At 46.8% G+C, this 26,884-nt stretch overlaps 1 protein-coding gene across 2 annotated transcripts in view; it reads left to right on the forward strand.

Moving 5' to 3' along the window:
- Positions 1 to 1,374: 1,374 nt before the first annotated feature.
- FAM102A (family with sequence similarity 102 member A) overlaps positions 1,375 to 26,884 on the forward strand; it is a 37,600-nt gene continuing 12,090 nt past the window's right edge. The window contains exons 1-5 of one of the 2 annotated variants that reach the window (XM_042052186.1): positions 1,375 to 1,520; positions 2,807 to 3,438; positions 22,461 to 22,581; positions 22,907 to 22,936; positions 26,479 to 26,595. In XM_042052186.1, coding sequence (XP_041908120.1) covers positions 3,293 to 3,438; positions 22,461 to 22,581; positions 22,907 to 22,936; positions 26,479 to 26,595 — 414 coding nt within the window. In that variant the 5' untranslated portion in view covers positions 1,375 to 1,520; positions 2,807 to 3,292. Of the gene's footprint in view, positions 1,521 to 2,806; positions 3,439 to 21,732; positions 21,757 to 22,460; positions 22,582 to 22,906; positions 22,937 to 26,478; positions 26,596 to 26,884 lie in introns of those variants that run through there. The other variant, XM_042052187.1, reaches the window with a different exon arrangement.

A 26,884-nucleotide genomic window follows, 5' to 3' on the forward strand; every position in this document is an offset into this window, starting at 1 on the left:
GTTGATGATTGCAGGCTCCTTCAGGACAAGGAGAGACATTTTGTTCTGCTTGCCCTTAAAGGATGGAATCCAGCCTAACCAGGGATCCCAGCCGCAGCACTGGACACAGCAGCAGCACATAATAACACGGAGCCATTTTGATGAAGAGATGTGCCCAACTGGTTGCCACATCTCACATGTGGAGGGTGAGATTCCAGCTCTAGGCCCTGCCTCGAGCTGCCCCCAGGGCTCAGTGGTGCCAGGGCCTCCCTCCTGCTCCCAGGCAGCCCAGGCACTGCTGGCCTGACCCACAGCCACTCTGTGGTATCCTGTGGGGACAGGATGGCTACACGGCTGAGTAGCCTGAGGAACCATGTGCCTGCAGCTCATGGGACACACTGATGAGAGGGATGTCACCAGAAGCTGCTTGGGCACTGGGATAAGCCAGGGGAAGGGTTCCTAGCTGTCAGGAGGACACAGAGACCACATCTGTCACCGAACCACAGAATGGGTTGAGTTGGAAGGGTCCACAGAGGGTCATCCGGTCCCATCTTCCTGCTCAAGCTGGGTCATCCCAGAGCACATGGCACAGGATTGTATCCAGATGGTTCTGGAATATCTCCAGTGAGGGAGACTCCACAACCTCTCTGGGCTAGTGAGCAATCACTGCACAGGAAAGAAGTGCTTCCTTATGTTCAGGTAGAACTTCCTGGGCATTGCTTTCTGCCTATTGCCTGTTGTCCTTGTGGTTGGCACCACTGAGCTGAGCCTGGCTTCATCCTCTTAGCATCCCACTTTAGGTATTTATACACATTAATGAGGTCCCCTCTCAGTCATCTCTTCTCGAGGCTAAATAGGCCCATCTTCCTCAGCCTTTCCTAATAACAGAGATGCTCCAGTTCCCCAGTCATCCTCACTGCCCTCCGCTGGACCCACTTCAGGAGCTCCACGTCTCATGTCAGCGATGCCCCTGCCATCACCTCGGCCCAGGCAGGGAGACACCCCAACCGCAGGCCCCTGCCATCCCCTCAGCTCCCGTGCCAGCTGGGGGCTGCTCAGCCTGAAGAGGGGCTCCAAGACATCCTGTGGGGCGGGAAGCCCCGCGGTCCAATTCCCGCTGTGGGGACACCGAAGAGCCCGCTTCCCGCCCACCCCCTCAGGCAGGGGGCGGGGCTTGTCCAAACTGACAGCCCTCCCCTCCAATCCTCGCACTCCCTTCCCGCCCCGTGCCGGAGCAACCAATCGCTGCCTCGCACTGCTCAGCCCGCCTCCTTGCTGCTGTCCAATCGGACGGCGCCGCTCGCGTTCTCCCGTCTCGGGGAGGAGGGCGGGGGTTACGTGCTGTCGGTATTCCCGAAGCGCGGCGGTGTCGCTCTCCCCGTGCGCTGCCTGCGCACCGCCTGCGCTATCGGCGTAGCGGCCGCAGTTGGCGTAGTGCGGGCAGAGGCGGCCGTGTTGGGGAGAGCGGCGGCCGCCGTGCGAAGAGCGGGCTGGAGGAGCGGGCAGGGCCGGGCAGGCAGCGGGCCGGGACCGTGCCGCAGGTCAGTGGAGGGCGCTGGGAAGCGGGCTGAGACCTCCCGTAAGGCAGCTGGTGATGGGAGGCCGGGAGTGGCGTAAGATCGGGCTGCAGCTCAGTGCACGGGCTGGGAGGGGGCTGAGCCCGGGCTGCAGCTCGGTGCACGGGCTGTGGGGCCGGAGCTGGGCTGCGGCCCGAGCATGGCCCGGTGCTTGGCCCCTGGGGCTGGGCTGCAGGGCACTGCGGGGTTCAGAGGGCCAGGAGGTGGGCTAAGACCTGGGCACAGCTCACACAGAGAGCTGGGACCTGGACACAGCTCAGTGCATGGCTCAGACAGAGAGCTGGGTCCTGAATACGGTTCAGTGCATGACCCCGGAGTGCCAGGGGACAGGCTGTGACCTCACAGCAGCCAAGGCTGAGACCTGGCAGCAGCTGGGCGCAGAGGCAGGTAGTGCTCGTGGAGTGGGCTGGTGGTGTGGAGCACTGACCCATCTCCCCCCTCTCTGCTCCGAGGTGTCTGCAGGACAGCGGAACCCCTTTGGAGGTGCCCGGGCAGAGCCAGGTGGGTTCTCCCGCAGCCACCGGGCGGGAGAGGGTCTTTAATCACCCACCCGCCCACGCAGGCAGCTCTTAGAATCAGTGAGGATTGTTTACTCCCCGGTGTTCATAACCTTGTCCCGTTGAGATGTTAATCAGCTTCTGCCTCCCCGGTTTAGGTGTTGTGTAAAAGTGTAACGAAATTGCTGTGTCCAGCCCCAGATCTGAGCTGTGCAGGGCGCAGCTCTGTGCAGACCCGATGCCGGGGGAAGGCAGCATTCCCGGTGGGCCTGGCGATTGGACAGCCAGATGACCTGATTCGGTTGTTATGCTGTGTAATCTGGAGCAGGCTGCTTGTTTTTTTCCCTCTCTGCTGCTTTCTCTATTTGTAAGATGCAGGTGCTAACACTTAGGGCTGGTTGGAAATACAGGAAAGAAACATATTCTTCATTTCTTGAGAAGGCTTTTCCTTCCTCTTGTTAGACTACACGTTAGAATGATCTTGCTGGGTGAACTGCTTCTAAAGATGATGGCTGAAAATAGAACAAATTTTTATGAGCTGCTTTGCAAAACAGAAATTACAAGGGGGATGACAACAGTGAAGCTTGCCCTAGGCAAAAAGGGGAAAGAGGGTGTTGGGGCTGGGCTAATTGGGGCCATACCTCTTCGAACTGGAATGAGTCTGGACTGAATATTACACATCCAAACAGGTTTTAGAGCAGGAGGAGGAGTCCAAGACTGGCTGGAACTAACTTACTCATTTCCCTCCCAAAGGCTGACCCAAAGACCTGTATCGAAGAGTTGTACAAGAGATAGAGACTGGATGCTGTCTGAGTGTACTGCCCACAGACTTAAGGCTTCTCCAGGGACTCGAGATGACCTCTGACAAGAGATACTTTCAGGAGGGGTTGTGCTGAAGACAGAGCACTGCAGCCTCTATATGGGACAGCTCCTGCTGGTCTGGAGCTGAGACCCATCTTCCCTCCCTCCCTTTTCCCTTGGAGATGTTGCAGAGATTTAATCTGACCTCTTCCTGCTCACCTGAAGCCTGCCGTGGCAATGATCCCACAGCCAGATCCCACCACCAAAGAGAAGAGAATTGTGCGTTTGAAGCTGGGCTGTCGTTGTAACTGAACTGGAATTTACTCCCTGCTTGTGCTCCCAGGACGACTGCCCTTCTTCTGCTTGTCTGTGTGTGCTGTGAGCTGCTTCTCCCTGATCTTGTTTGGAATTCCTGAGCTTTCCAAGCTGAATTTGCCCATGGCTTTCCTGATGAAGAAGAAGAAATTCAAGTTTCAGACAAGTTTCACTCTAGAAGAGCTGACTGCCGTCCCCTTTGTCAATGGGGTTCTGTTCTGCAAAATCAGGTTGCTAGATGGAGGAGACTTTGCTAGTTTATCTACCAGGTAAGACCCTGCCTGCAGACTTTCTGCCTGGCTGTGCTTCCTCCCCTGGTTATTCTTCCCTTGAGTGGTTTAGCATATGGCCACCACTTGCTTACCCCTTGATGAGATTTTAATAGTTCTGTTGTAGGGCCCCATATGCCATATCATTCTCCGGAGCAAGGGAAGTACATAGCTGGAGAACTCTGAACCTGGGTGGTGTTGGCTGATCCGAGCTGGATTTAATTTTTCGGAGATGAGGGGAGGGAGCGGGAGGTCACTCCCCTGAAAGGGGATTAAATCCTCTCTTCTCTTTCCCTCCCCTCCTTGCGCAATATCTTACACACTGTTTCAAACCCTGTTCTGTGTTGCCTTCATGCCTTACTGGAAACTGAACTCTGTAGAAAACTGTATGTAACAAATCAACCCTTCCCAACTTTGCTTTCCCTCTTTGATGCCGGATTTCTCTTCTTGCTAAGGGTGGAAGTAGTTTGTTTTGCATTGCAAATTGCTGTGCAAGGGAAAACTGCTGCCTGGAGTCAAAGCTGTCAGTGTTAAAGACCCAGTTTATCTCTGATGAACTGATGCCATTGCATTTCCCACTTCAGAGCAGCAGTGTTTTCTATGTCATATTGGGATCATTCTGCTACACATCTTACAAGGTTCTGCCATCCTGTGTTGGCATTTCTCTTGACTCCTTCAGGCAGGTCTGTTCCCACTCTTGTTACTAATTGCTAATAAAAACTTGCTTTGTTTCCAACTATGTACACAGATTATCACCTACAGTATGCAAACACGAATTCCGTAACAGCCCAGACTTGCTTTCTGCCTCAAGATGTGAAGGAAGCCTTCAGTGGCTTTCAAAACTTGTTTTTTTGCTTTCCTGAGTGACTGCTCAGTTTTAAAGGTACAGGATTAGTTTGTGCTAGCTGTTAACTGCTTTATCCCAGGGCTAAAGCCTGGTTTAGTCTGGTTTTCCTCTTTGTGGTGCTGTGTGCGAGCTTTCTCATTTCAGGAGAGAAGATTTTATTGGGCAAGCATAAAGCATTTCTATCTTGCAAACAGAAATGGTAGGGCAGTGCTCAAAGCTTGGGGTTTTTTTCCAGAGGCACAATACAACCTCATCTGAAGTCGGTAGAAGTTGGTGTGGGCATGGAACACCTCCAAAAATGGACTTTGAATTAATTTCTCTTTTGAAGAAAATCTATCAAAAGAGCTTTTCCTCACAATGTTCTCCCCTGAGGCTAGATCCTTGGGTTTGGTGGAAGTAGCTTATCTAAGGAATTCAAACAGTATGTGAACTTGGAAAGAAATTAACCCTTCTGCTTCCTGGAGTCATAATAGATTAAGTGGCACAGAAGGGTGTCTCGGGAAAAGCCTGTGCAGAGAAATGTCCATCTCCCTCTCCTTGTCGTCCCTGAAAGCAGCTTCTAGGAGACGTCCCTGGGATTTGCTAGTGTTGCCAGCCGTGTGGGTTGTTTTCTGAGCTGGCTGGAGTTCAGCAGTTTGCTCAGCGTTGCAGATGCGTTCCAGCAGCAAAATCAACTGTAATTCGAACCAAACACATACACAGCTCTCCAAACGAGCAAAGGAGAAGTGGGCTGGGGGGTTTGCCACCTTTCCCCCAGCCTGTCTGTGCTCTAACTGAAAGCACATGGAAACCTGTTCCTGCTTGAAAAGTTATGGGTCTCAGTGGTATTGAATCATTTGACCTTTTCCAAATATTTTTCCCTGTTGCAGTTAGAGAAACTTCAGGAGGGATGAATTTCCAGAAGAGTTACTGTGTGGAGAGGCTCCCAGGTCATGCCTTGCCTTTGCTCTGTGCTCCTCTCTTCATTTCTATCACCTTTTTGATATTTACTGGGAAAGATTAAAGGGAAGGAGATACTCTATATGTGTTGTGTTAAAAATCTGTAAGTTATTTAGAGTCTGTGATTGTTTCTCTGAAATCAACCACTTCCAAAACTGATTGGGTTTGAGGCTGTAATGTCTGGCAGGTAATCTCTTGTGAGCTGCTTATGTACAAAATCTGGTGTTCACTCTGCAGTCAGTTTGGGTTTCTGTGATCTGGGCCATTTGGAGGTCTGTGGCTGTGATCAAGCTGAGCTGTAGCTCTTCATGACCATGAGTTTTCAGAGAACTGATCTGAATAATGTGTCCCATGTCACCTAGAGTCTGTAAACTGAGCTTAGAAGTAGGTATAGGAACTCTTCACAGGAAACACTAAATCGGTTTTTGTAGTTGTAGTGTGGAAAGAGGAGTGTTATGTAAGAACCTCCAGAGACAAATTTTTCAGGTTATTTACAATAAGCTTACTTGACACCTCATGCATGTCTGTGGCAGGAGGTGGGAATATGATATACCCTATGAGTTGTCAGGTGGCACCAAGGTCATTTGACCTGTGGGCAAGGCAGAAGCAGCAGCCTGTACTGCTGGCTCCTGTCAGCCTGTCCCAAGTCCAGCTTAGCCTGGGTTACACGTACGTAGCTGCCACAGCCTGGTGCCCTGGGTCTGGTGGGACACACATTGGGCTGGAACCCCCTTCCCAGACTGCTCACAGTTTTGGCTGGAGGGGAACCTGTCTGAAATGCATTAAGACTAAATGCTCTTAGGCATTCAAGGATGTCTGGAAAAGGTTCAGGTCCTGTCAGCACATTCAGCTTCGGGGATCTTCCTCTCCTGGGTTTTCTGGTGTGTTTGAGGTTTTTTTATTGTTATTTTCTTGCAGGCAGGTACTCTGTTTCCACTCTTCCTGTGGAAAGAGACCTTGCATTAAGCTATAAGTATTTTAATGACTAAAGTTTCAGCTGTAAATATCCTTTTGCTTGTCCTTTCCTGTCCCTTTGTAAAGTTTCCTTAGGCTGTGGTGGGGCTTCTGAGGATAAAACTCACGGGTTTCACTTTACGGTGCTCTGGGTTTATCACTTTGCTGTTGGATTACAGAAGTTGGGCATCTGAAAAGGCATCTGAGCCAGGTGTAAGCCAGGCAGGTGCTGTATTCCGCCACAGAGAAGTACCAGTATATTCCTTGAATATTATTAATCCAGATACTTAAATAGCACAACCACCAGTGAATTCAGTTGCCTCCCAAGTATCTTTAAAAATAGCAGGCACAGAGACTTATGGATGTATTCATGGCAACCATTTTTGTGGAGCAGGTGGGCAGCTACATTTTGTACCGTTTGTACAGTTTGAAGCTTTCTGGGGGGTTGTGCTGCTTTCTTCCTAGAGAGATGAGACAATAATTTAGTTGGGAGGTACCCCATCCGTGGATCAGCGCAGGCAGGAGCCTGGATATCCAAATGAGTGCCTAAAGCTACAGGCTGATGTAGTAAGTGCATGTACATCTTTGGGTATCCCAGAAGAGGAAGACTCAAATTCCCCCTCTCTGCTTACAGTTCATGTTGAGTGACAGCCAGATGCTCTTTGCCTCGGCTCTGAGTGATTTCTGGCTCTGTGTTGGCAGTGAGCACACCGTGAAGGAAGTGGAAAGCCAGGTGTTATCCACAGACTCCTGACACCTCATCCTACATTGTTCTGTTAGCCTGCCAACAGTTTCACTCTGATATTTCTGGATTTGAATGAAGGGATTGTACTCTGAAAGCCCCTGTCTGACTCTAGAGGAAAGACTGTTTTGTATGAGTTGAGCAGCTTTGAGGGCATTTCCCACCTTCCTCATTGTCTTCTGAAGGCACCTCACACTGTATTTCATTTGGGACCATGCTTTTCCAAGCAAATGCAGCATTTCAGCTTGGTTTTCTGATCCTGGCACTCCTAGCAGCAGTTTGAAACAATGAATGTAGCTTGTCTCCTGCAGCCCAGCCCTGTTTGCATGTGGGCTGGATCTGGGAAGGGCTGACCCTGTTGGGGTGGTCTGACCTCCAAGTATGTCAGTGCTGCAGCCTGAACCCACAATGTTCTTAGCCTTGCAATTTTTGAGTCAGTTATGGAAGGCCACTTCCTGCATTGCATATTTTATTTATTTTTTGGAGGTGTAAAGCTGCATCCAGAAAACCAAGGAAACACTGATATTTGGGAAGGCACCTCATACTGACAGCTCTCTGTGGACTGAGGTCAGCTTTTGTGTACGTGTGGCTCTGTCATCGTCGTGTAAGCACAAATGACCTGACTTACTTTCTGCAGCTGGTGGGATAACAAGCATCGTTATGCCTTAGTGATAAACAGAACTTTTTCACTTCTGTGGGATGTAAATAAAGGAGGGAAGCATTGCCCTGCTAATGCAGGGCTGGTGATTCAAAATGTTTTGTGAAGGAAGGTGTAAGTTGTGCCACCTCCAGAATGCAGCTCTTGGTAGTGGGAGTTAGAAATCAACTACTTCACTTTACATAAATAGTCATTGTGCCTGGCACTACAGGATCCTTCGGGTAATTAAGTTAACCACGTTTAGCTTTTTTGGACTGGAAAATCGTTAGCTGTTTGTTTCATCAGAGACTGAAAGACTGGTTCAGCCTGGTTGAGATCTGAATCTTGACTACTGTCTGCCTTAAAACAAAGGTTAGGTAACTAAATAGTTTCTTCTAGAGTCCCCAAGAGGGAAGAAAACTGGCTGTAGTGAAAAGGGGATCACTTGCTTAGTGCTGCCTCTTGATTCCAGTGGGATCGTCACAGTTTAGTAGAGTAAGGAACTTGGTTGTGGCTTTAAAACATTCTCCCAGTTCCATATTTTAGGACAGTATATGCTTGACTATCCTCTGCTAGAGCATGTGGTGTGATAACGTATTTTGAAAGTACTTTTGTTGCGAATGTGCCTGGAAATGCAGACCTTCCCTACATGTACAAATATTCTTATTACACAGATCAAGAGACTGAGTTTTCATGTTCCAGAGCAGCTTCACATGTAACATCCTTCCTTTCTGGCAGAGCCTCAGGAATAGGCTGGGGGTGTTAATGGAGAAGTGATTTGAATGCAGCCCCTAGAAGTGATTTACAATAAAATATGACCTATTTCAAGATAATATTAAAGCATAGTACCTACACTGCCTTGCATTCTGAAACAAATACAGAGAAACTAGACAGCAAAGATGAGAGAAAGGGGGTTCATTCCAGGAATGCAGCTGAATGTAGGTGCAAGTTGTGAGAGCAGAAGCAGTGGATGAGGTTTAGCCTCTGGCAAGTTGAGAGTGTTGGAAAAATTGCAGAAGTGATGGAGCACCACAAGGTCCCTGGCACAAACCATCTTAAGTTGTGCTTTGAGTTTGCAAAGCACTTCTCTCACCTATTCTGGGCTCTGGCTGCTACACCTGCAGGGTCTGACAGATGCTTTGGAGTGGGTTGATTTGCTTTGTGCCGTACTTGCATCTTCCGGTCACTGTGTTGAAGCCTGTCACAAGAATTACATTAAAACCTTCCTGCCACACGGTCTGTATCCTGTTGAGTAAAGAGCAGTCTCTGTTCATGCCCTGGCTCTGTCCTGCGTGCTGTGGCTCAGGCAGAGGCTGCTCTGCTGACCAGAAGCTGCAATCTAAAGCGCTGTAACCAATATGCTGTGTGTACAGCATCAGTAAATATGTTCAGATACAGGCGGCTTTCAAACTTCCCCCTCATCGCCGATTCTGAGCTGGCATTGCTTTGACAGCTGACTCTTAGCAACAGCCTTATCTGTGTGACTTAAGCAGCCCTTGGCTCAAAAAAATTACTCATTGAAAATTAATGTTCTACTGGGAAACCAGGGCTCTGTGGCCCACTTGATTTGCAGGGTGACAATACCATCAGCTCTGGCTGAGAATCAGGGAAGGTAGGTAAGAGTGGCCCTGCTCCTTTAAGACATGTATTTATTTCTGAAATACAGGGAAAAACTTAAAGGGCTTCCAGTCTCTTTATTCTTTGTGCTCTTGAGCTGCCATCAGTGTTGACTCTAGCTTTGTAGCTGAATTTCTGAGTAATTCATGTATGCCTTCAGCAGCCTGTGGTCTCTCTGCACAGTGGCTGGAATTTTAATAGGCCATAAATTGCTAGTGGCAAGTTGTTCTGGTACCAGTTTCTAGATCAATGAGGCAGGTACAGATTTATTTCTTATTATTATTTTATTGCAGGAAACTAAATCTGGTAGTGTTTCAGGAAAGAGCCCAGTGTCTCACTCAGATCAGAAACCTCCCTCACTTCGGGGCAAATGTGTAAGCTCACATTTGTAAGGCCTGGCAGTGTGGGATGGTGAGCTCTGCAGCATCCACCTGTGTGTAGCTCTGTGAGGCCTCATCCGTGCAACGACAGGCGGATGTGGCTCTGTGTGTGACCTTCCTTCTTCAAACAGGATATGTTCTACATCCTCTGTGGGCTGCCAGCTCTGCACTGTGCTTGCAGCCTGCTCTGAAATGGGTCAGGAATCATTTCATAGCTGTGGGTTACTGTGTAATAACCAGAAGCCTTTAGGAGTTCCCTGGACCAACATTTGGATCTGCATGTTTCTTCTGTAGCGTCCTGTGACCTCATGTCAGTAATCCGTGCTGTAAAGGTGATCGTTTCAGGTGTTATTTCAGGATGTTTCAGCCCACCCCAGTACCAGCTGCTTGCCCTGCAGGATGAGAGACTTTTTTTTTTTTTTCCCCTTGCAGTTTATTCATTTTGTGCCAAGTGCACTTGCTGGGAGACACGATGCACGTTGCTGTTGTAACTCCGGACTTGGCATCACGATCCCTCTGGTACCATACAGTGGGACTCAGCATCTCATTTTAGTGCCTGGGTTTGAAAGGCACTTCCCACTAGACAAACAGTTGTGCCTGTGTTCACTGCATGAACAGCCTTCTTGTTTGGTGTGTTTTTAATCTGATGAGCAAGAAGGGGAATTGTTGTGCACAATTGGAAATCGCTGATTGTCGTGGATGTCGTTGTCATGTGCTTCTCAAGGGTCGCCCCTGTAGCTCAGTGGATAAGGCCAAGATGAGGAACTGGGGTGGAGTTATGGGGATGAGGAAGAAAATGAAGAGGAAGCACATGGAGGCTAAAGGTTTGGGAGGAGGTAAGTGTGGAAGAGACAGTATGTTCTGCATATAGCAGCCCCACTCCCTGCAGATAGCGAGTAGCTGAGCTGGCAAGAGAGCAGGATTATGCCTTTCGTTTGGCTGGATTTATCCTACTTCATTGGTGAGAGGAGGCCTTGAAGGAGGTCCACGTTGTAGTAGGAGATGGGATGAAGCTAAAAATACCTTTACTGCTGTATGCTGTATTTTAAATAAGAAATGAACTCTGTCCATTCAGCTTGAAAGCACTGTGAGGGCTTATATGGGAGGAAGGAAGAGAATATGTGGATTTACTGTCCTGGAAGGGCTAGAAAGCTGCAGCACTAATTAGTGATGCAGCTTTAGAGACCTACAAAGGTCATGTGGTTGGTAACTACCCTGGAATGTGATCTCTGAAATAAGCAACTAAAGCTTATTTTGGAGCTTTCTAGAGCTGCATGTTTCCCTCAGTGAGGCAAATCCCCATTTCTTGCCATTCAGTGTACCAAATGTAGAAAACAAAGTGTAAGGTTTGTTTAGTGCCTGTCAAAAATTACCAAGCACTATGCTCCAGCCTGGCTTTGCAATGAACAAGCAGATGAAGGAACCTGTAATAGAAAATCCTGTGAAACGGATGTGGCCTTAGGGTTTCAATTTGGGGTTGTCACATACCTCCATTTTGCTTCCAGAATAAAACTTCATATGAAATGACTGTGACAAGATGTTTCACTAATAGCTATTGGGTTAATGATCAACAGAGACTCACTCAGCCAGCTGCCACATGAAGGACTGGTCAGTGCTTGCCTACCTGTGCTCCTGCCTGCCAATGGCGTTTCCATTTCTCCTGAACTGCAAGTTGGGAGTGTGAGAAGTACAAAATGGGGAGGCCAGAGTGAACCCTGACAATGTTTTCCAGCTGTCTTGTTCTCTGTCCGGTCACTTTTGTTTCCAGTCTTTAAGGGACAATACTGCTCATTGAAATAAAAATGCAAATGGCCAGGAGAGGAAGAAGGAAACACTTGTCTGGAAAAAACCCTAGCATAGAGAATTTTTTTTTTTTTTTAACCTGGCGTTGTATCAGACTTTGAGGCTTTATCCATGCTTGAAACAGCAAAGGTGAGGTTGGGTGTGGCATCATGGTGTTCAGTGGGTTTTTGTTTGCATCTGTGTAGGTTGAGGAGAGGGTTTCCAGTTTGGTGTGTTTCCATCATGTTTATCTCTCCTGCTAGTTCCTGTTCTTCCCATCCTCTCTTAGGCTGTGCCTACATGTCAGAGAATATGAGGGAGGCATGTAAGATATTTATAATTCAGCAATTTTTCCAGAGCTGTTAATGCTCCGTTGCTCCAAAATGGAGCAATAACATTCGCACTTAGGCAGCCTTGCTGTAACCAGTCAGCCCCAGCTAGAGCAGCATCCTGCTTCCAGACTAAGCATTAAGGGCTGAGCAGAGGTAGTCTGCTTGCCTGTGTTACAGATTAATTATGCAGTAACCTCTCTGTAGGAAAGCTTTCCCTGGCTTCTGTCAGTGGCCTGTTCTGGTAACACCAGGCTATTGCATCTACATAAATGTCAAATTCTTTCAAGTGCGGTGCTGCTCATTTTGTACCTTCAGTAGCCTGCAGTACCTTTTGCTGCAAGGGAAACTGTGCTGTGCAGGAGTGTATTTCCTGCAACTGTTTCTGTCATTTGCTGCCTTTCTGCTTTGTTGAACACTGTTTTTGTGCTGTATAGGGAGTAACTGATCATACTGTGGCTCCTGTTCTCTTTAAGGTCCATTTCTGATGTAGGTATATAGCAATGACTTTTCCTGCTGTAAGTGCAAGTGCATCTGTTCTTTCAAAACAAACCTGCATGTTGTTTTCCCTCTAGAGTGATGCAGTACATCTCCAATGTCATTTGCTCTCAGCAGGGGAGAATCAAGGGAGCGTGTCTGAATACAGCTTGTGGTGACAGTCACAGGGGAGGTAAAGCCTCTCTGATCCTCAGAAACCTGCTCCTGCAGTGGGATCCCGTGCTGACATCTCCCAAGGACTTAACCAGCACTGGCTGCTGCCACTAAGCGCAGAGCTCTCCCATATTCTGGTTTTAAACAATACATAATTTATGAAATTACCTTTCTCTCGTTAGGACAAGTGGCACCATGAGGTATTGGTTGTTCTTAGAGAATTGTGTTTGTCTGCAGCTGTGGCTCCAGAGAAGCAAAATCAGCTCTAACTGCTGTGTCTCAGACCGTTTTTTCTCCTGTCTTGCTGGCACTGTCACTCCAGCATATCACCAGGTCTGACACTGAAACTGGGGCAGAAGAGAAAGGAGAGCTGGGAGAGGCAGATTTAGGAGTCCCAGCCCATCACCACTAGTACAGTGATGAGTCAGGGGTCAACAAGCTTTGCTCAGCAGCCTCTTGTAATTTGCAGACCTCTCCTGCTGAGTGGCCTTTTTGCTGATAAACAGCAGTGATAGATATTGATGGAAGGGGCAGAGGTTCATGGAGAGGAGAACGTGTTTGGACCTTGTCTGTAAAACCAGTGACTTGGTTTGTAGTGTGGAATGGTGCCTCCATAAAGGAGCTATCATAAAACACCTGTGTTGATCCTGGAATGAAAAAGCTGCTGTTAACATATAAAGGGCCTTCTCCTGGGATATTGTATTTGTTTTGAGTAAATATGTACTCTATAGAAGTGACTCATAGGGAAACACGTCTGAGCATGGTTGGGTGTTACCTCTTGGGTAACTAAACCTACTTTTAGCCACCAGGGTTGACTTCAGGCAGCTTATTTACTGAAAGACTCTTCAGCATGTTCGAGCCAAATTGCAGTGATGTTACATCATACGATATTAATGAAATTATTCCAGAAATGAACTTGGCCTCATGTGCAGGTTAATTTGCACTATAAAGACTTCTCTGGTACAGCTACATTGGCAAACTCTTCTGGTTGAAACAGGGTTGATATTGGCAAAAAAAGTCTCTTAACTATTCTGGCATCAGTATGTCTTCACATGCCCTAAATCTGCCTTAGAGGCAAAAACATTTGTCTCTGCACATCACTTGTGTTAGTGATGATGTTCCTAGTCTTGTGTTGATGCCCTTCTGAGTTTTCATTTGCCGGATTTACTATCCAGCAAAGCCTTGGACTATTGGGTTGACCCATGCATGTCTGGGCTTTCCTCATCGTGGGGGGCAAGTGTTGATTTCTTTGGTTTTGAAAGGTAGCTTTTTTTTTATAAGTAGCTTTTTCTTCATAAGAGCATCTTGTGTTCAAAGCTAGCTTTCTTGTAATGCAGAGTTATAGCCATGTCTTGTGCCCTGTGAGGTAGGCACATTATAAGAGTTCTCCTTGGTGGAGTTCATGTTGCTGTCTTTCTTCACTGGGAGTTTAAGTTTAGTCAGCAAAAGGCAAATCTGGAATCTCTCAGAATGACAGCTAACACTTAGGGGATGAAGAAAGTTTATAAATACACCAGCAATGGATAGTCGGCGAGTATTCATTTTACATCTGTGGTCTACCAGAAGTGAAAAGTCTTTTGAGAAAAGCCATGGTGTGATACAGAAACATGTATTGACTCGAAAATTTAGTGTATTCTTCTATCTTAATCTTGTAAGCATCTGTACAGAGCAAACCTTAGAGTTTTTTTGAAGTGTTTGGGACCTTCTGAAGCTTTAGATCCTCGATCTGTTAGAACCACAGGGGAAGTTTGAATTGTGATTTGTCTAAAGGGCCAACAGGCCCTGGAAGAGTTGGGATTTTTTTTTACCCTGTTTTAACTTTTGTGGGGTTTACTGTGCAGTTGTTGGTAATGAGCCTGAACACCCCTCCTTCTGTGCCTTCCATCCCCCAGTAACAGGGAATTCTCTCAGCTTGGGTTTTTTCATCCCTCTGTAAGTCTAGCTGGCTAACTAACTAACAAGTCTAACCTGGACAGGAGGTACAGGTTAGAGTTCATAAGAGGTGACTTAGTTAAGTTGCCCTCATGCCTGTTTCATGCACATTTGATTGTTCAGTGGTTGTAGTTGTGGACCATTAGACCTAAGAGGTATTTAGGCCCAGAGTTAGATAAGTTCTTCAGAGCATGCTGGGTGTGAACTGCAAGGTAGCCCAGTTTTCTGCAGCACAAAGCAAGGGGAACAATACAAGTGAGCCAGGCTGGAGAAGGGACCACTGACATGCAACAGCCTGAGTGTGGGAGCTGATGGCTGGCCTGGGCAGACTCAAGTGCAATCTGCAGGGCAGACCCGCTCTGTTTTTTTAAAACAAATTAAATCCTTGTGGATTTACTTACGGGAGGAAAGCACTGGTGGTGAGCTTGGCAGCGTGGCACATGGCTCATTCTTGGCTAACCCAGCTCCGACATAGTCTGTCGGAACAATGGAAGTAGGAGTTGGTGTGGTGACTCAGTGCATGATGAGAGTTCAAAAAAAGCAAATGCGTCTTTCAGCATTTAATATGCACGTTATTACCGACTTGTGTTTTAGTAAGCGAGTCATCTATCCAGTTATTCCTTTCTTTACGCTTAAGAGTTTGGTGGTTCTTTGCTTGTGATGTTTTTGCTGCTGGCACACATCCCTGGCCTCAGACCAAAAAGAGCTTGTGCTCTGTAGATGTGGCAAGAAGTCCTTGGATATGTGTTGCTTTGGGTTGGTCTGCCTTCAGCACAGTGTGTAACAATAGCTGTATTGCGTAGCATTTACTGTTACACTCCCTTCTTGGATTTGTTTTCCTGATGTCCAGCTTTTCTTCTTTGCTTCAAGATGACAGAATGTAAATTACAAATACCTTAAAGCACAGTGGCTCTGCCAGGCATGTCCCATCTTTAAAGTGCCACGTACCTATCCCTTGCTGCTTGCAGCCAAGTCTGTTAGAATTATTTCCTCATGCCTTCTCCCTGCTCCACCCTTGCTTACCCTTCCAAAACTCATCTGACTTGTTCTTTAGCTTAAGTTCTAAAGGGTCTTTTTTCTGTGACTTACTTTCTCCATTTGGCACAATTTTTGTTCCCTTATGCAGGTTCTCCTGTAGCACTTGGTCACCAGCTGCATGTGATTTTTTTTTAATAACCTCCATTGTTTCGTTTCTCATAGTATTTTTAACATAGTTCATGTTAGGAGGAGCTTTATAGTTTTAAGATTTAGGTACAAGGAATGGTTGGAAATATTTCTTCTGGAATAACCCCCAATGGTTTGAGAAGCCCTGAATGTACTGGAGAGCCTGGCTACCCAGTGCAGTGATCTGGAGCACATGGGCTGCACTGCACCGGGAAGCTCTTGCCTATGGGACATAGTGCATGAGGTGCAGCATTTCATGTCTGTCGCTTACAAAAGACACGTCTGGGTTCATGTGACTGGAGTCCAGACGTGACTGAATTACTTGCAGAGAAACTGTTAATACCCAACTAGGAATGCTTATGCTGGAAGGTTTTGTTCTGATGATTGACTGACTGCCACCCCTGTTCTCCAGGAGGGATTATCACTCCCTGGCTTGTACTGGTGGACCTTTATCAAGATTGATCACTGCCTTGGAGGGAACTGTAACACACAGTTCCAAAGCTGTGCTTTACAGAAATAGGCTTCTTCTGGAAATAAGGTTAAAGCCATAAAAAGTCAATACCTTGCCTGCTAGATACCAGTTTAGTCCTAAGGATGATTTCTAAATCATTCTTTGAATCTTGTTTTTATTTCACGCTCACCTCATTGTTTTTGCTCCAGTTCTTTCCTCAGCTGCCTTTCACATACTTGGTGCTGTCATCATCATCCCCTGTCCCCCAGTGAAGCCTCCTTGACTGTTCGTTACCTTGGTTTCTCAGTTGTGACTGAGGTTTCTTCCATTAGCTTTTTGGTTTTTTTCCTGTACATTTGCCATTAATCCTTTTTCCTGTATTTGTCTCATGTCCAGTCAAGTAGGGATTAAGCAGCCTGTGCTCTTAACAGCGTAAGTGGAATCTGATTTCCTGAGCTGACTTTCCCCTACTCTTCCTTTCCCGTTCACTCTTCCCCACCTCCCCAGCTGCCAGTGAACAGCAGAAGTGGATGTATGTCTGTCTCTGGCTGTGAGGTAGAACTGAGACAGCAGGTGAAGCCCTACAAAAGTTTTGGAGCTTGCCTTGTTCCCCCTGAAAAATGCTGGGTTGTGCAATTGCTTCATTCTAAAAGCATTGGCGTACACGTTTAGCATTTTGAGAGCCTTTACATATCACTGCTCTGGTGCAAATGAAGAACTAAACAGGTGTAAAATGGTGCCACAAGGGAGATGTGGGTAGGTGTCCTTCTTCACCATGGGCCATTGGAATGGGTTTTCTGGGAGTTCAGAAGTTAATTTTGCGAGTAGGTGGTAGATGCAGTGACCTTACTGCTGAACCCTTGTTTAAAACACTTGCAGTAAAACATCCAAATAAGACTTGTTTCAAGTGACAAAGGCTTGCTTAGTTCTCTCAGTAACACAGTCTGCATCATCTGTCTCTGAGCCATTTTTCCATCATAACTGCTCATGTCTACTGAACAACAACTAGCACTTGTCAGCTGGAGAATACGGGGTTGTTTGCAGAGGGAGACGTCCAGCTCCTTGGGTTGGCAGTTGTTCTGGCCAGTGATGTAAGCTCAGGCACAGCAGAGTAACTTTATTGTTGGGAGTTCCCTGCAGCCCTTGCAGTGCTTCTGCTCGGGGAAGACCTGAGCAAAACCCCTCTGTGTAAACTTACAAAGCATATGTCCACCTCTAGGTTAAACTAGGATTTCATGCATTGTATATCCAGCTAGTTTTTATGATTCTGTATGATGTCCCCCAAAGGATATGGTGGGTCGCTTCTCATTCCTGGGATGTGTTTCCACTGAGTTTCCCAGCACTTATTGCTGCATTGTGTTTGCTTCTGCTTTCCTACCTGTGTTTGGCCTCCATGAGCTTGACAACAACATAAAACGGATCATGGCAGCCCTAAGCTTTACTGATGTGACCTGTTCCTGTGCTGTCTGCCCACAGTGCATCCTGCTCACTGTGGTTTTCTCTCCTTTTCCTTGCCAGGCATCTGGATGGCAAAGCCTCAGAGCTGCATTTTTCTTTAATAGTGTGTATAATGCAGTGAAGTGCCCTGTCCTAAGCCCATTATTTGAAGATACCTGCAGGTTCTGGATTGTAAATCTAAACCAGCTAATGGCTAAATGAGGACTTGCTTTGTATTGCATATGTCTGTTCACCCACTTCTGTAATGCCTGTGTTTTACAGGCAGTGATTAGGCATTGTTTGTAGCAGGACCTGCTGTGTTAGTAGGATAGGATATATTTTGGTGTGCTGGGAACGCTGGGGTGTGAATACTGGTTCCTGAGCATCTTAGAAAGTCAGTTTCAAAACAGGATTTTCAGGAATTTTTCCTTGCCCTTACCAAAGGTCTCTCCTACAGCTTTGCACTGGAAAACCTGGTTAAAATAGTAACTGTCTTCTCTGGAGCAAAATGCAGGATTGTTCCAGGCTTTGCCAAGCTAAGGGAATGTCAGTGATTCTGCTCTAATTCAGCCTTTGGAAGTGCTGGGGATTAGATGAAAATGTTTTAACAGTGTCTCTGCAGATGAAAGCAGAGCTGTGTAAAGAAATGATGTAGAAGATTCCTTTCAGGTGCAATCTGCTGAAATAATGTGATTTTTTTGTTTCTTTATCCCTCTCTGTGATTGAGGGGATTGTACCTGCGTTGCAGGGATTGTGTTCCCTTACTCCTCAGAAGACCCACTGCTGGTGGGTGTCAGGGCCCCTTGAAGGGCTGTTTTTCATTGCACTTAAAAGTATCTGAGCTGGGAGTTGGCTTGGCAGCCTCTTTAAAATGGTTTTATCTCTCCTGTGCCTTAACAGATAAGGTGCTGCTGCTCCTGCTGCAGTGGTGAACCAGGGAGGAGGGTGCAGAGGACTAGGTCTGCTGCAAGGGGGATTAGTTCTGCTTGAAGGCTCTGACACAGATCCACATCTCAGAGAGGGAACAGTGAGCATGTGGACTGAGCATCAGAAATAGGAAAGCTTACCCTTCCCCTCTGTGTAACAAGCAGGAGTAAATCTGAATAAGAAGCTCTTCGTGTGTGCTTATCTCTATACTGTCCCACTGAGCCTGAGGTTTTCCTGCGTTTGTCCCTGCGCATGAAACATCAGACTGAGACACACTGCTCTGCTGAAACATTTGATATTAAAAACTATTTTTTCTTGCTGCAGCCCTTCCAGTAAGGCTGTGACCTTTTTATGACACACTGTCTTATGTGTGCAACTGCCATAAAGTAAGATTGAAACATCTGCTTTTCTAAATGCTTCAGCAAGGCAAAAAGTGTTTCAGCAGGTGGTGTGTTGGAAGGTTGATACCCACAACTCAGCTCTGAGTCTGTAAATAGAAGTTTTAATCTCTGCTCTAGTGTTTCATTAGCTGGGTTTTCGTGTGGGAAAGAGGTTCACAGTAGCCCAAGGTAGCATGGGTTGTATACGTGGCCTTTTTCTAGAAGCGTTTGCTTTACCAAGTTGAATTCAGAGTGAGCCCTGTGGCTTTCTGTAACAGTGCTAGTCTGTCCATGGCACTAAAATCACGGTTGGGAAACCTCTCTTCTTTAAGGTCTGTTTGTTGTGTGTTTTTCTGCCTGTCTCCAGAACTGTGTGTGAGATCTGAACCCAAAGTGGCCTTGGAGGCTTCCCTGAGTTCACTGCTGCCTCTCCAAAAACAGGTAAAGCAGTGGGTCCCTGCTGTGCGTCGTTCCTATTACTTGAATTCTCACCATGCTATGGTGAAGCATCTTCCAGCTGCTCTTTTTTCTGGTAAATCTTCTCTCGAGGGGTAGGATGGTAGATGAGGAATGCAGAAAACTGTTCCTCAAGCTGGAGGTGGATGAGCAGCTCCAGGATTAAAAGAACTCAGGAAGCTCTTTCCAAAATTCCACTTTTCACAAAAGCTGACACAGGATTCCACTGGTTTATTCTGAGGAGGTATATTTAGGTCTGGAAAGAGTAATTACACAGCTTTGAATAAGTCTGAAGTCAGAAGAGGGCAAAGCTTAGCTTGGCAGGGATTCAACCTTCTGGGAGTCTTTTTGCAAAATAATACAGACAGCTTTTTTAAAATAAAACTTCTGAAGACCCATTGAATTGGCATCTAGACCTGGCATTGGTCTGAACTATTTCTGGTTCTCCAAATACAGAGTAAAACTTAAAATTAGACACTTCTGGTTTTAAGCTGTTCCTTTCTGCTTTACTTTTAGTTGCCTTGTGATTAGGATGGAAGAAAACGCCTCTCGGTGCAGCCCTCATCATGCTTCTTGGGTGTTTTTTTGTTTCTGTATGATGGTTCCTAATTGTACATTAGAGAATATTCCAGGGCTAAATACAAAACCGCTCATCATCTGAGTTCTCCTTCTTTTTGTCCCTATTTTAGTGTTCTCTAATTACCAGCCGAACGATAGCTTGAAGGGAGGTGGATAGGCAAAGCCCATTGCTTCTCCACTTGCCATCTTTTGGAAATGTGGAACTAATTTTTTAGAGTTTAGTTTGAAACAATAGAGCTGTTGCTTGCTTGCCTAATGATACAGACCCAGGCCTCACCATTAAAAGTTTAAAAAAAAAAAAAAAAAAAAAAGGTTGAAATTCATTATTGAATTACTGAAACTTGTGACTGGAAAGCAGCTCTGGATTTTGTCTTATCAACTCCTTCTTGCCCTGTGCAGACTGTTCCAAAGACATAAAAACCCCATGCTATGTGTGCACCTGCAGCTCGGGTTCATTATTACAGTGCTGTGGGTAGCATAACACCCCCAAATCCTTTTCCTAATCTCTTGCACTGTGTAGTATCTACAGCAGTTCTGGAAAGCCAATGTACATCCTTAATAAGAAGTAGAATGTCTGTTAGAGGAGCTTACGCTAAAGGCAAATTAGCTATGGAGCTCTTTATTGCTAATCAGTACTTTTTACCACGATTTGAAGTAATTAGCCTTCACTGGACTTAGCAGCATCCACCAGATGCTTAATCATGGCTGCATTGTAAAACAAGCAAGAACTCCTGAGTAAGGAAACTCTCGTACTGGTGCAGCCCGTGATCCCACTGATGATCCTGCAGCTGTGGGAGTTGAGCATGTGCTCTGAGATCTGGGAGCTGGAGCTTAGTCCCATGAATGCTCTCGTCTGGCAGGAGTTAGAGCTCTTACCAGGGCTGGGAACAAGGTGTGCACCAGTGTGCTGCTGTCTGATTGAACATCTTTCACTTGTAGCTGCCTTCTAGCATCCACTTGGAGCTCTGGTGTCGGTAGTAGCTTTAGCATTAGCCTTGCTTTCTAGAAAATAGCAGTTCCTTTTCAAGATGACTAATGCTGCTAAAATATTCAGTGTTTCCTGCATCCCCCTGTACCTGCCTTGTCTTCCTGAAGCACGTGTTAATAGGTGGTTTTCCATTCTGTTGCATACCTTTTCTCATCTGTATCTTGAGTCTTTCCTTCCTTTATGTCATTTAAGATGCCTATTATTGAGTCAGGTTTAAGGCATATTTGAAATGCCACATGCCTAATTTGTCAGGCATGGCGAATATTTTATTATAGGTAAAACCTTTTTAATCCCTCTGGATGTGTTTCTTCTCCTGTCTGAGAGAGCTGGGGTGAGTTGAGTGGAGTAATGAGAACCAGATCTCATCTTGAATTAATAATCCCAGATTCAAAGGTAATTTTGGCACTTAGATGTCTCACTTTTTACTGCCTTCAGTAGTGAGCCTGAGTTCTGTCTGGAAGGGCTTTAAGTTCTCTACCTTGAAGGAATTGTTGCCTTCTGTTTTCTCTTGTTTTAAACAGGGATGATCAGCCTTTATCTGCATTACAGAGGATTACAGGTTTCAGTTGTTTGTCAAGTACTCCTTTTCTGTTCTCTGTGTCTGCCTTGGCTCATACATTTGGTCCCACAGAATGTCTTGGAGGACTAGCAGGGACCTCCTGGCTTAGGATCGAGTCCCTGGATCTGTCCCATTGGGCTCACCTCGAGATTGCCCTAATGGCAATGTGAGCTACAGCTTCTTCCCCTTCCTTCCCAGGAGCTGAGACACTACCAAGGCTGATCATTGTCCCCTTTGCCACCAATCCATCTGGCTTACACCATGCCTGGGTCAGATGGTGGGAAGCCTCCCTTTCCCTGCTAAAGCAAACAGTTTATCAGCTGCCCTTTCCCCTTTGTCCTGTGCTAGGAGGAGAGATAAAGAGTCAAACTTGCTTGCTCACAGCTGTCAGCAGTGCCTTCCCTTCCTCCCCCTGGCCTCATTACTCTGAGAACTGAACTGGCTGAGGGCCAAGCTCTGAGCCATAAATGGATCAGGTCCTGCAGAGGCTCAGTAGGAAACCAGAGCCCCATGGAAGGACCCACACACCTTGTTTCCAGGCTCCTTTGAACCAGCCTCCTTGGAAAGGTGAAATCCAGCGTCCCCTGAGGGCTGTGTGGAAGCCAGAGCTGTACCTGAAGTGATTCCTGCGCTCAGGAAGGCTTCTTCTCTTCCTCCTTCTCCACTCGCCCTGGAGATCAGGATGGTCTGCTTAGAAGCTGTGCAAGCAAAACCACCTCTTCCCTGGCTGAACCCCTGCAGGATTTGAAGCGCAGTGTTTGCTTGGTGTGGCCCTGTCTGCCTGCACCTCGAGCGTTACCACATGGTTTTTGTCCTCCTTCGAGCTGGCCATCGTCACTGGCTTAGTCCCAGCCTGAGAAGCAGGGAAGGACAGGCCATCCAGGGCACGCAGCATATTTGCTGTGCAGGGGCTGTACAAACAGACACGCTGGAGGGAGATAAGCTTGTGAACCTTCAGCCCAGTTTGGGTATGGAGATTTGCTCCATCCAGGCCGGATGGTGAATGAGCTAAACCAGCTGAGCAGGAAATGTCAGAGAGCTTGTGAGAGTTTTAAAGGCAAATTCTGTTGATGAGATGATTAGTATTTCTGTAACCTGGGTTACAGGTTACCTGTATTGACTAGTGAAAAGCTTGATGCTAACACCTTTGTGTGGTGCAGTTTCAGGTGAACCAAGCTGTTGCAGAGGATCTTTACTTAATAGCTGATCTTGATTTGGCTTTGTACCTGTATTTGATTTTTTTTTTCTTTTTTATTTTTCCATTCTCATAGAGAGGAAGTTCAGGAAAACTGTGTCCGCTGGAAAAAGAAATTTACATTTGTGTGTAAAATGAGTGCCAACCCTGCCACAGGACTCCTGGACCCCTGCATCTGCCGAGTGTCTGTCCGTAAGGTGAGCATCCAGCTTTGCTTCTGGCAGGTAGTACCACCAGTAGTGTATTGGCAATGGATTACTGGCTGTTTTTTGGCAGCAAGAAAAATTGCATTGGACTGTGGTGAGAAGGAAAGATTGTTTGAGACAGGACATGCAGGAACAGAGCCTCCTTCTCCAGGAAGAGTCCTTGATGGAGGGTGGGAGCGACCAAGGTGGTGGTAACCCTTGAGAGAGAGGCTTGTGAATCCTGAGAGCAGATTCCAGGACTGAGTAATGACTTTCCCCCTGTTGCCCCAGCACATATAATAGCTGCTTTTCCTGTTTATTTTGTCTCCCAATATAGGAGCTGAAGGGCGGAAAAACCTACTCAAAGGTAAGAGCACAGAAAGGGCAAATGTAGCAGAGTAATCATGGTCCTGTCTCCTGTTAGTGTTATACACCCATCAGAAACCAGTGGCTGCTGAGTGGGCCAATCTGGAGAGATGCTCATTGGTTCTTAGTTTAAGTCTGAGTTAAGAGATTTCCCAAAAAACTTGACTTTCTGGGACAGGATCCAGACTGCACTGGATGTGGATTTGAGATGGGGGTTGGAGAGATGATCTGTATGTCCTCAAACTTTGGGGAAGTTCTGAGTCAGATGTGAACTCTCTGGCTTCTGGCAGCATGTCTCTAATAAACAGACTCCAGTTCTGTTCTCCAGAGCACAGCAGCCAGCTGGGGCTGGAGCAGGCACCTCACTGCCTCAGTAGTGCAGGCAGGAGCCTACAGCAGAAATCACTGCCTGCCAAAGCACAGGAGACATCAAAGCAAAAGCCAAATGGATCAGCAGGGATCTTAGTCTTGGTTTCTCTTCCCCGCGTTTTCTTGCCTGTGCTGTGGGACAGACAATGGGCCACCCCCTTCTCCTCTGCTGGATGAAGAGACAATGTTGGCTTGGAAACTGAAGTCACACAGTACCCAAAATCATGTTTGTTTGAAAATGAGTCACTGTGCTGGTTTCTAATAAACAGACGCTCTGGTCACGCACAGCCATGTAAGAATTCCTTCTCATCAATATCCTTTCTGAGGCCATGGAGGCAACTGGCTGTGAAGGGTGTACTGCACTAGCTCCTGTGTTCTGCTGTGCCAGGTGGGAGAAGGCAGTGTGGCTGCCCACATTGTTCCTTTTTTGTTGCTAATTAGGACATGGTCTCTAGGGCCATCAGTTTCTCTTTCACTAAATTCACACTGTGGGGAAGTTATTCATTCTGCAGAACTGCATGTCCAGGGAGAGCAGCATAGCTGGAGGAAGAGACATAGTAAGTGCATCAGCCTATGCCTCCTGCAATGTCCATCCTCAAGCTTTCAACAGGATTTGGAAAGGCAGAATTAAAGGAAGCCTGAAAGCACATTTCTATGGTGGAGTTAACCTGGAGAGCTTATTCAGGTCATGTTCTAACCTCCTTCCTTTTTGCTCAGTCTCCAGTTGTGTTTAGTGGCATTTAAAAGAGACTGATTTTCTCCAGCCCAGAACTGGAGACCAAATCTCAAGTACTTGTCATCTCTTGGGCTAGTATCTTGCTGGGTCTCCTGTGAAGAAGACAGACGTGTTCTCCACGAGGGTGATCTGAAGCAGCTCAGAAATGAGGGATCCCACACCAGACAGAGTGATTGCAGTCTTGCCCTGTGGACCAGGCTTGTTCCAGGCAGGTCCTTGTGACAGAATTGATTTGGGCTTCCTAATGTTTCTAGCAGAAGTCTGTGGTGCATGTCCATGCAACTATTTTCCCATTTTACACCATGACTCCCCACCTCTTTAAACTATCCTAATTCAGTTGAGAACTTCTCCCGTCATGGCAGCAGATGCAGAGGAAAATGAAACTTATGAATGCCCTCTGTACCTGGTCCCCTGTCAGCAGGGACTGAGGGTGATGGGGCTGTTTGTGCTCCAGGCAGAGTTTCCAGTGACTTGCACACCTTTGGGTTTGACGTGATTGTCACCTCGGTGTCAGGGGTGACAGAGCGGAAGATGACAGGAAGGACTGATAAAGCGGAAACTCTTTCCATGAGCTGGAAGAAACACCATCAGCTGGCTGGAAAACTGAGGAAACTATTCTGAAAGGTTATATCTGAAAACATCCTTTTGTTAAGGGATCTTTCCTCTATATACTGGGAGTCTGCTTCCTGAAAGAGCTTCTGACCTCAGCATACCATGTAGGTTCTCCCACACTCTGTGCTCCAGTGTCGATCTCCTCTCAGAATTTAGTGCTGTGGTGGAGGAAGAGGGATCTGGGTTTGGGCCACCCCTGTGCTGTGCTGTTCTCCTAGTGTGGTGGTGCTGTGTCCTTGTCACAGTGATGGGTTACATCTCCCTCTGTGGCTTTCCTCTATCCTGTTTATCTCTAAGAGATAAAAATTCACTGTTTTTTTCCTTATCTGTGAATAATTAACAAACGGCATAGCCCTTGGCTAGAAGAGACAGAGAAATTTCTGCAGCAAGGGCTGAAGAAACACTTGCATTAAATGGAATTCTTAAGAAGTGAGAAGAGAGGGTGAAAGGTTATTTTTTTCCTTCTTTTTTGCTGATAAAAGGTTCCCTCTCTATCCTATTTTTTTTTCATTTGCCATCAGAAGTTCCCCTTTGAGAATGGGATGAAGGAAGCAGCTATATTAATCTTGCTGCTGTTTCCCCCTCAATCTTGTATCTTGAGCAGACTGTGGTTTAGACTCTTCACTTGGGATAGTGGGAGCCAGGGTTCCTCAGGCAGTGACTGTTTTGTGCTGTGACTGTCTATCAGCTCCCTCAGCTGACGGAGGCACCACAATTCCTTAGTATGGTGCTACTGTTGGGATTCTCATTGTGTCATCCAGCTGTCAACAGCAGGGCAGAAGGGATGTGCTGCAGAGCACAGAATGACCCGCTGCTGCTCCACCTGTGCGCCCTGTTCTCCTGGGAGCTGAGCTGTTGTTGATGTGACGCAGATGTTCCACACCTGGATGTTTTGGCCAAGTACGGAGTACAGCATGTCCTCCTGATCAGATGAGATAAGACTCAACTGCCTTCTATTCCTAAAGCTCTGCATAAAAGAAGCTGTAACTTTTCCTTTGAGACACTGTGTTAATACACCAGGGATTAGGGCAGGAAAACAAAGGTGCTCTTCATTGTGTTTTTATTTACTCTGGAGGGATCAGTGCCCTTTTTGAAAATGCCTGTGATCTTCAGCTTTGTCACCTTCCCTGTTTGCTTCCCATTTGTTAGAGAAGATTTAGAGAGCTCACAACGAAATCTCTCCAAATATTTCTCTTCCCTTCTGCCCGTCAAACATACCTCTTACTAGTTAAACCTTAGCAGTGTTGAGGAGGAGTGCTCCGGGAGCTGCCCAGCCCAGCAGCTGCCTCTGAAGGGCGAGGCACAGGCAGTGCCACATGGCTCTGGGCCTCCAGCTCTCTGTGCCCAAAGTCTCAGTTGTTTTTTTCAGTATGGTGTCACTTTCCCCTGTAACAATATCCTTTCATCTCCTGGTTCACATGCTCCACTGCATTCTGGGATGGCCCAATACAAAGAGTGCCTTATTATGTTTGTGTATGTGTGATTCTGTTTTTTCCACATCGTTGACCTAGTGCCTTCCATGTCCTTGGTTATGCAATGGCTGCAGGCTGGTTAACACTGTCCTGGCCACTACTCTACACCCTTCCTCCATGTGGGCTTGGCTTCCTGAAGGCCTCCAAGTGCCCATCTGTCTTGGGATTAGGAATGTCACCCTGCCCATCCTCAAGAACAGGGAATCTTCACAGCCACCACTCTGTGTCCTGGCTCCTGTTTCTGCCCTTGCTCACAGATGTGCTCTCTCCCTTTGGTCTGTGTGACACTGTGTATCCCTTTATGGAGTAAATTCTGTTCCCTCACCTTCCCCTCCAATGTTTTCTTGTCTACAGCTGGGCTTTGCTGATCTAAATCTGGCAGAATTTGCGGGCTCTGGATCCACTGTCCGTTGCTGCTTGCTGGAAGGATATGATACTAAGAATACCCGACAGGACAACTCCATCCTAAAGGTACAACAGCTAGTACTTACGCAGTAGAAATCCTACTCAGGACTTTGGGAAGATCAGAGAGCAGTGCCAGGCCTGAGAGAAGGTCCTGTTATGTACAGAGACAGGATTTTGCTTTTGTGCTGCTTGACTGACTTGGGAAGCTTCCCATTATCAAAGTTGCCCTTTGATAATTTGGCATCAATTTGGCCGAGCAGTGACCCTTGACAAAGAAACCAGGAACGGGAGGGAGGGAAAAGGTTACGAGGCATTGTCAGCCTGGCCCAGCTGGTGTCCTGCTGAACCACTGCCA

The sequence above is a fragment of the Corvus kubaryi genome, unplaced genomic scaffold, assembly GCF_017639235.1.
Source record: "Corvus kubaryi isolate FWS band 111438036 unplaced genomic scaffold, C.kubaryi_AGA036_p1.0 78, whole genome shotgun sequence".
NCBI classification, from domain to species: domain Eukaryota; kingdom Metazoa; phylum Chordata; class Aves; order Passeriformes; family Corvidae; genus Corvus; species Corvus kubaryi.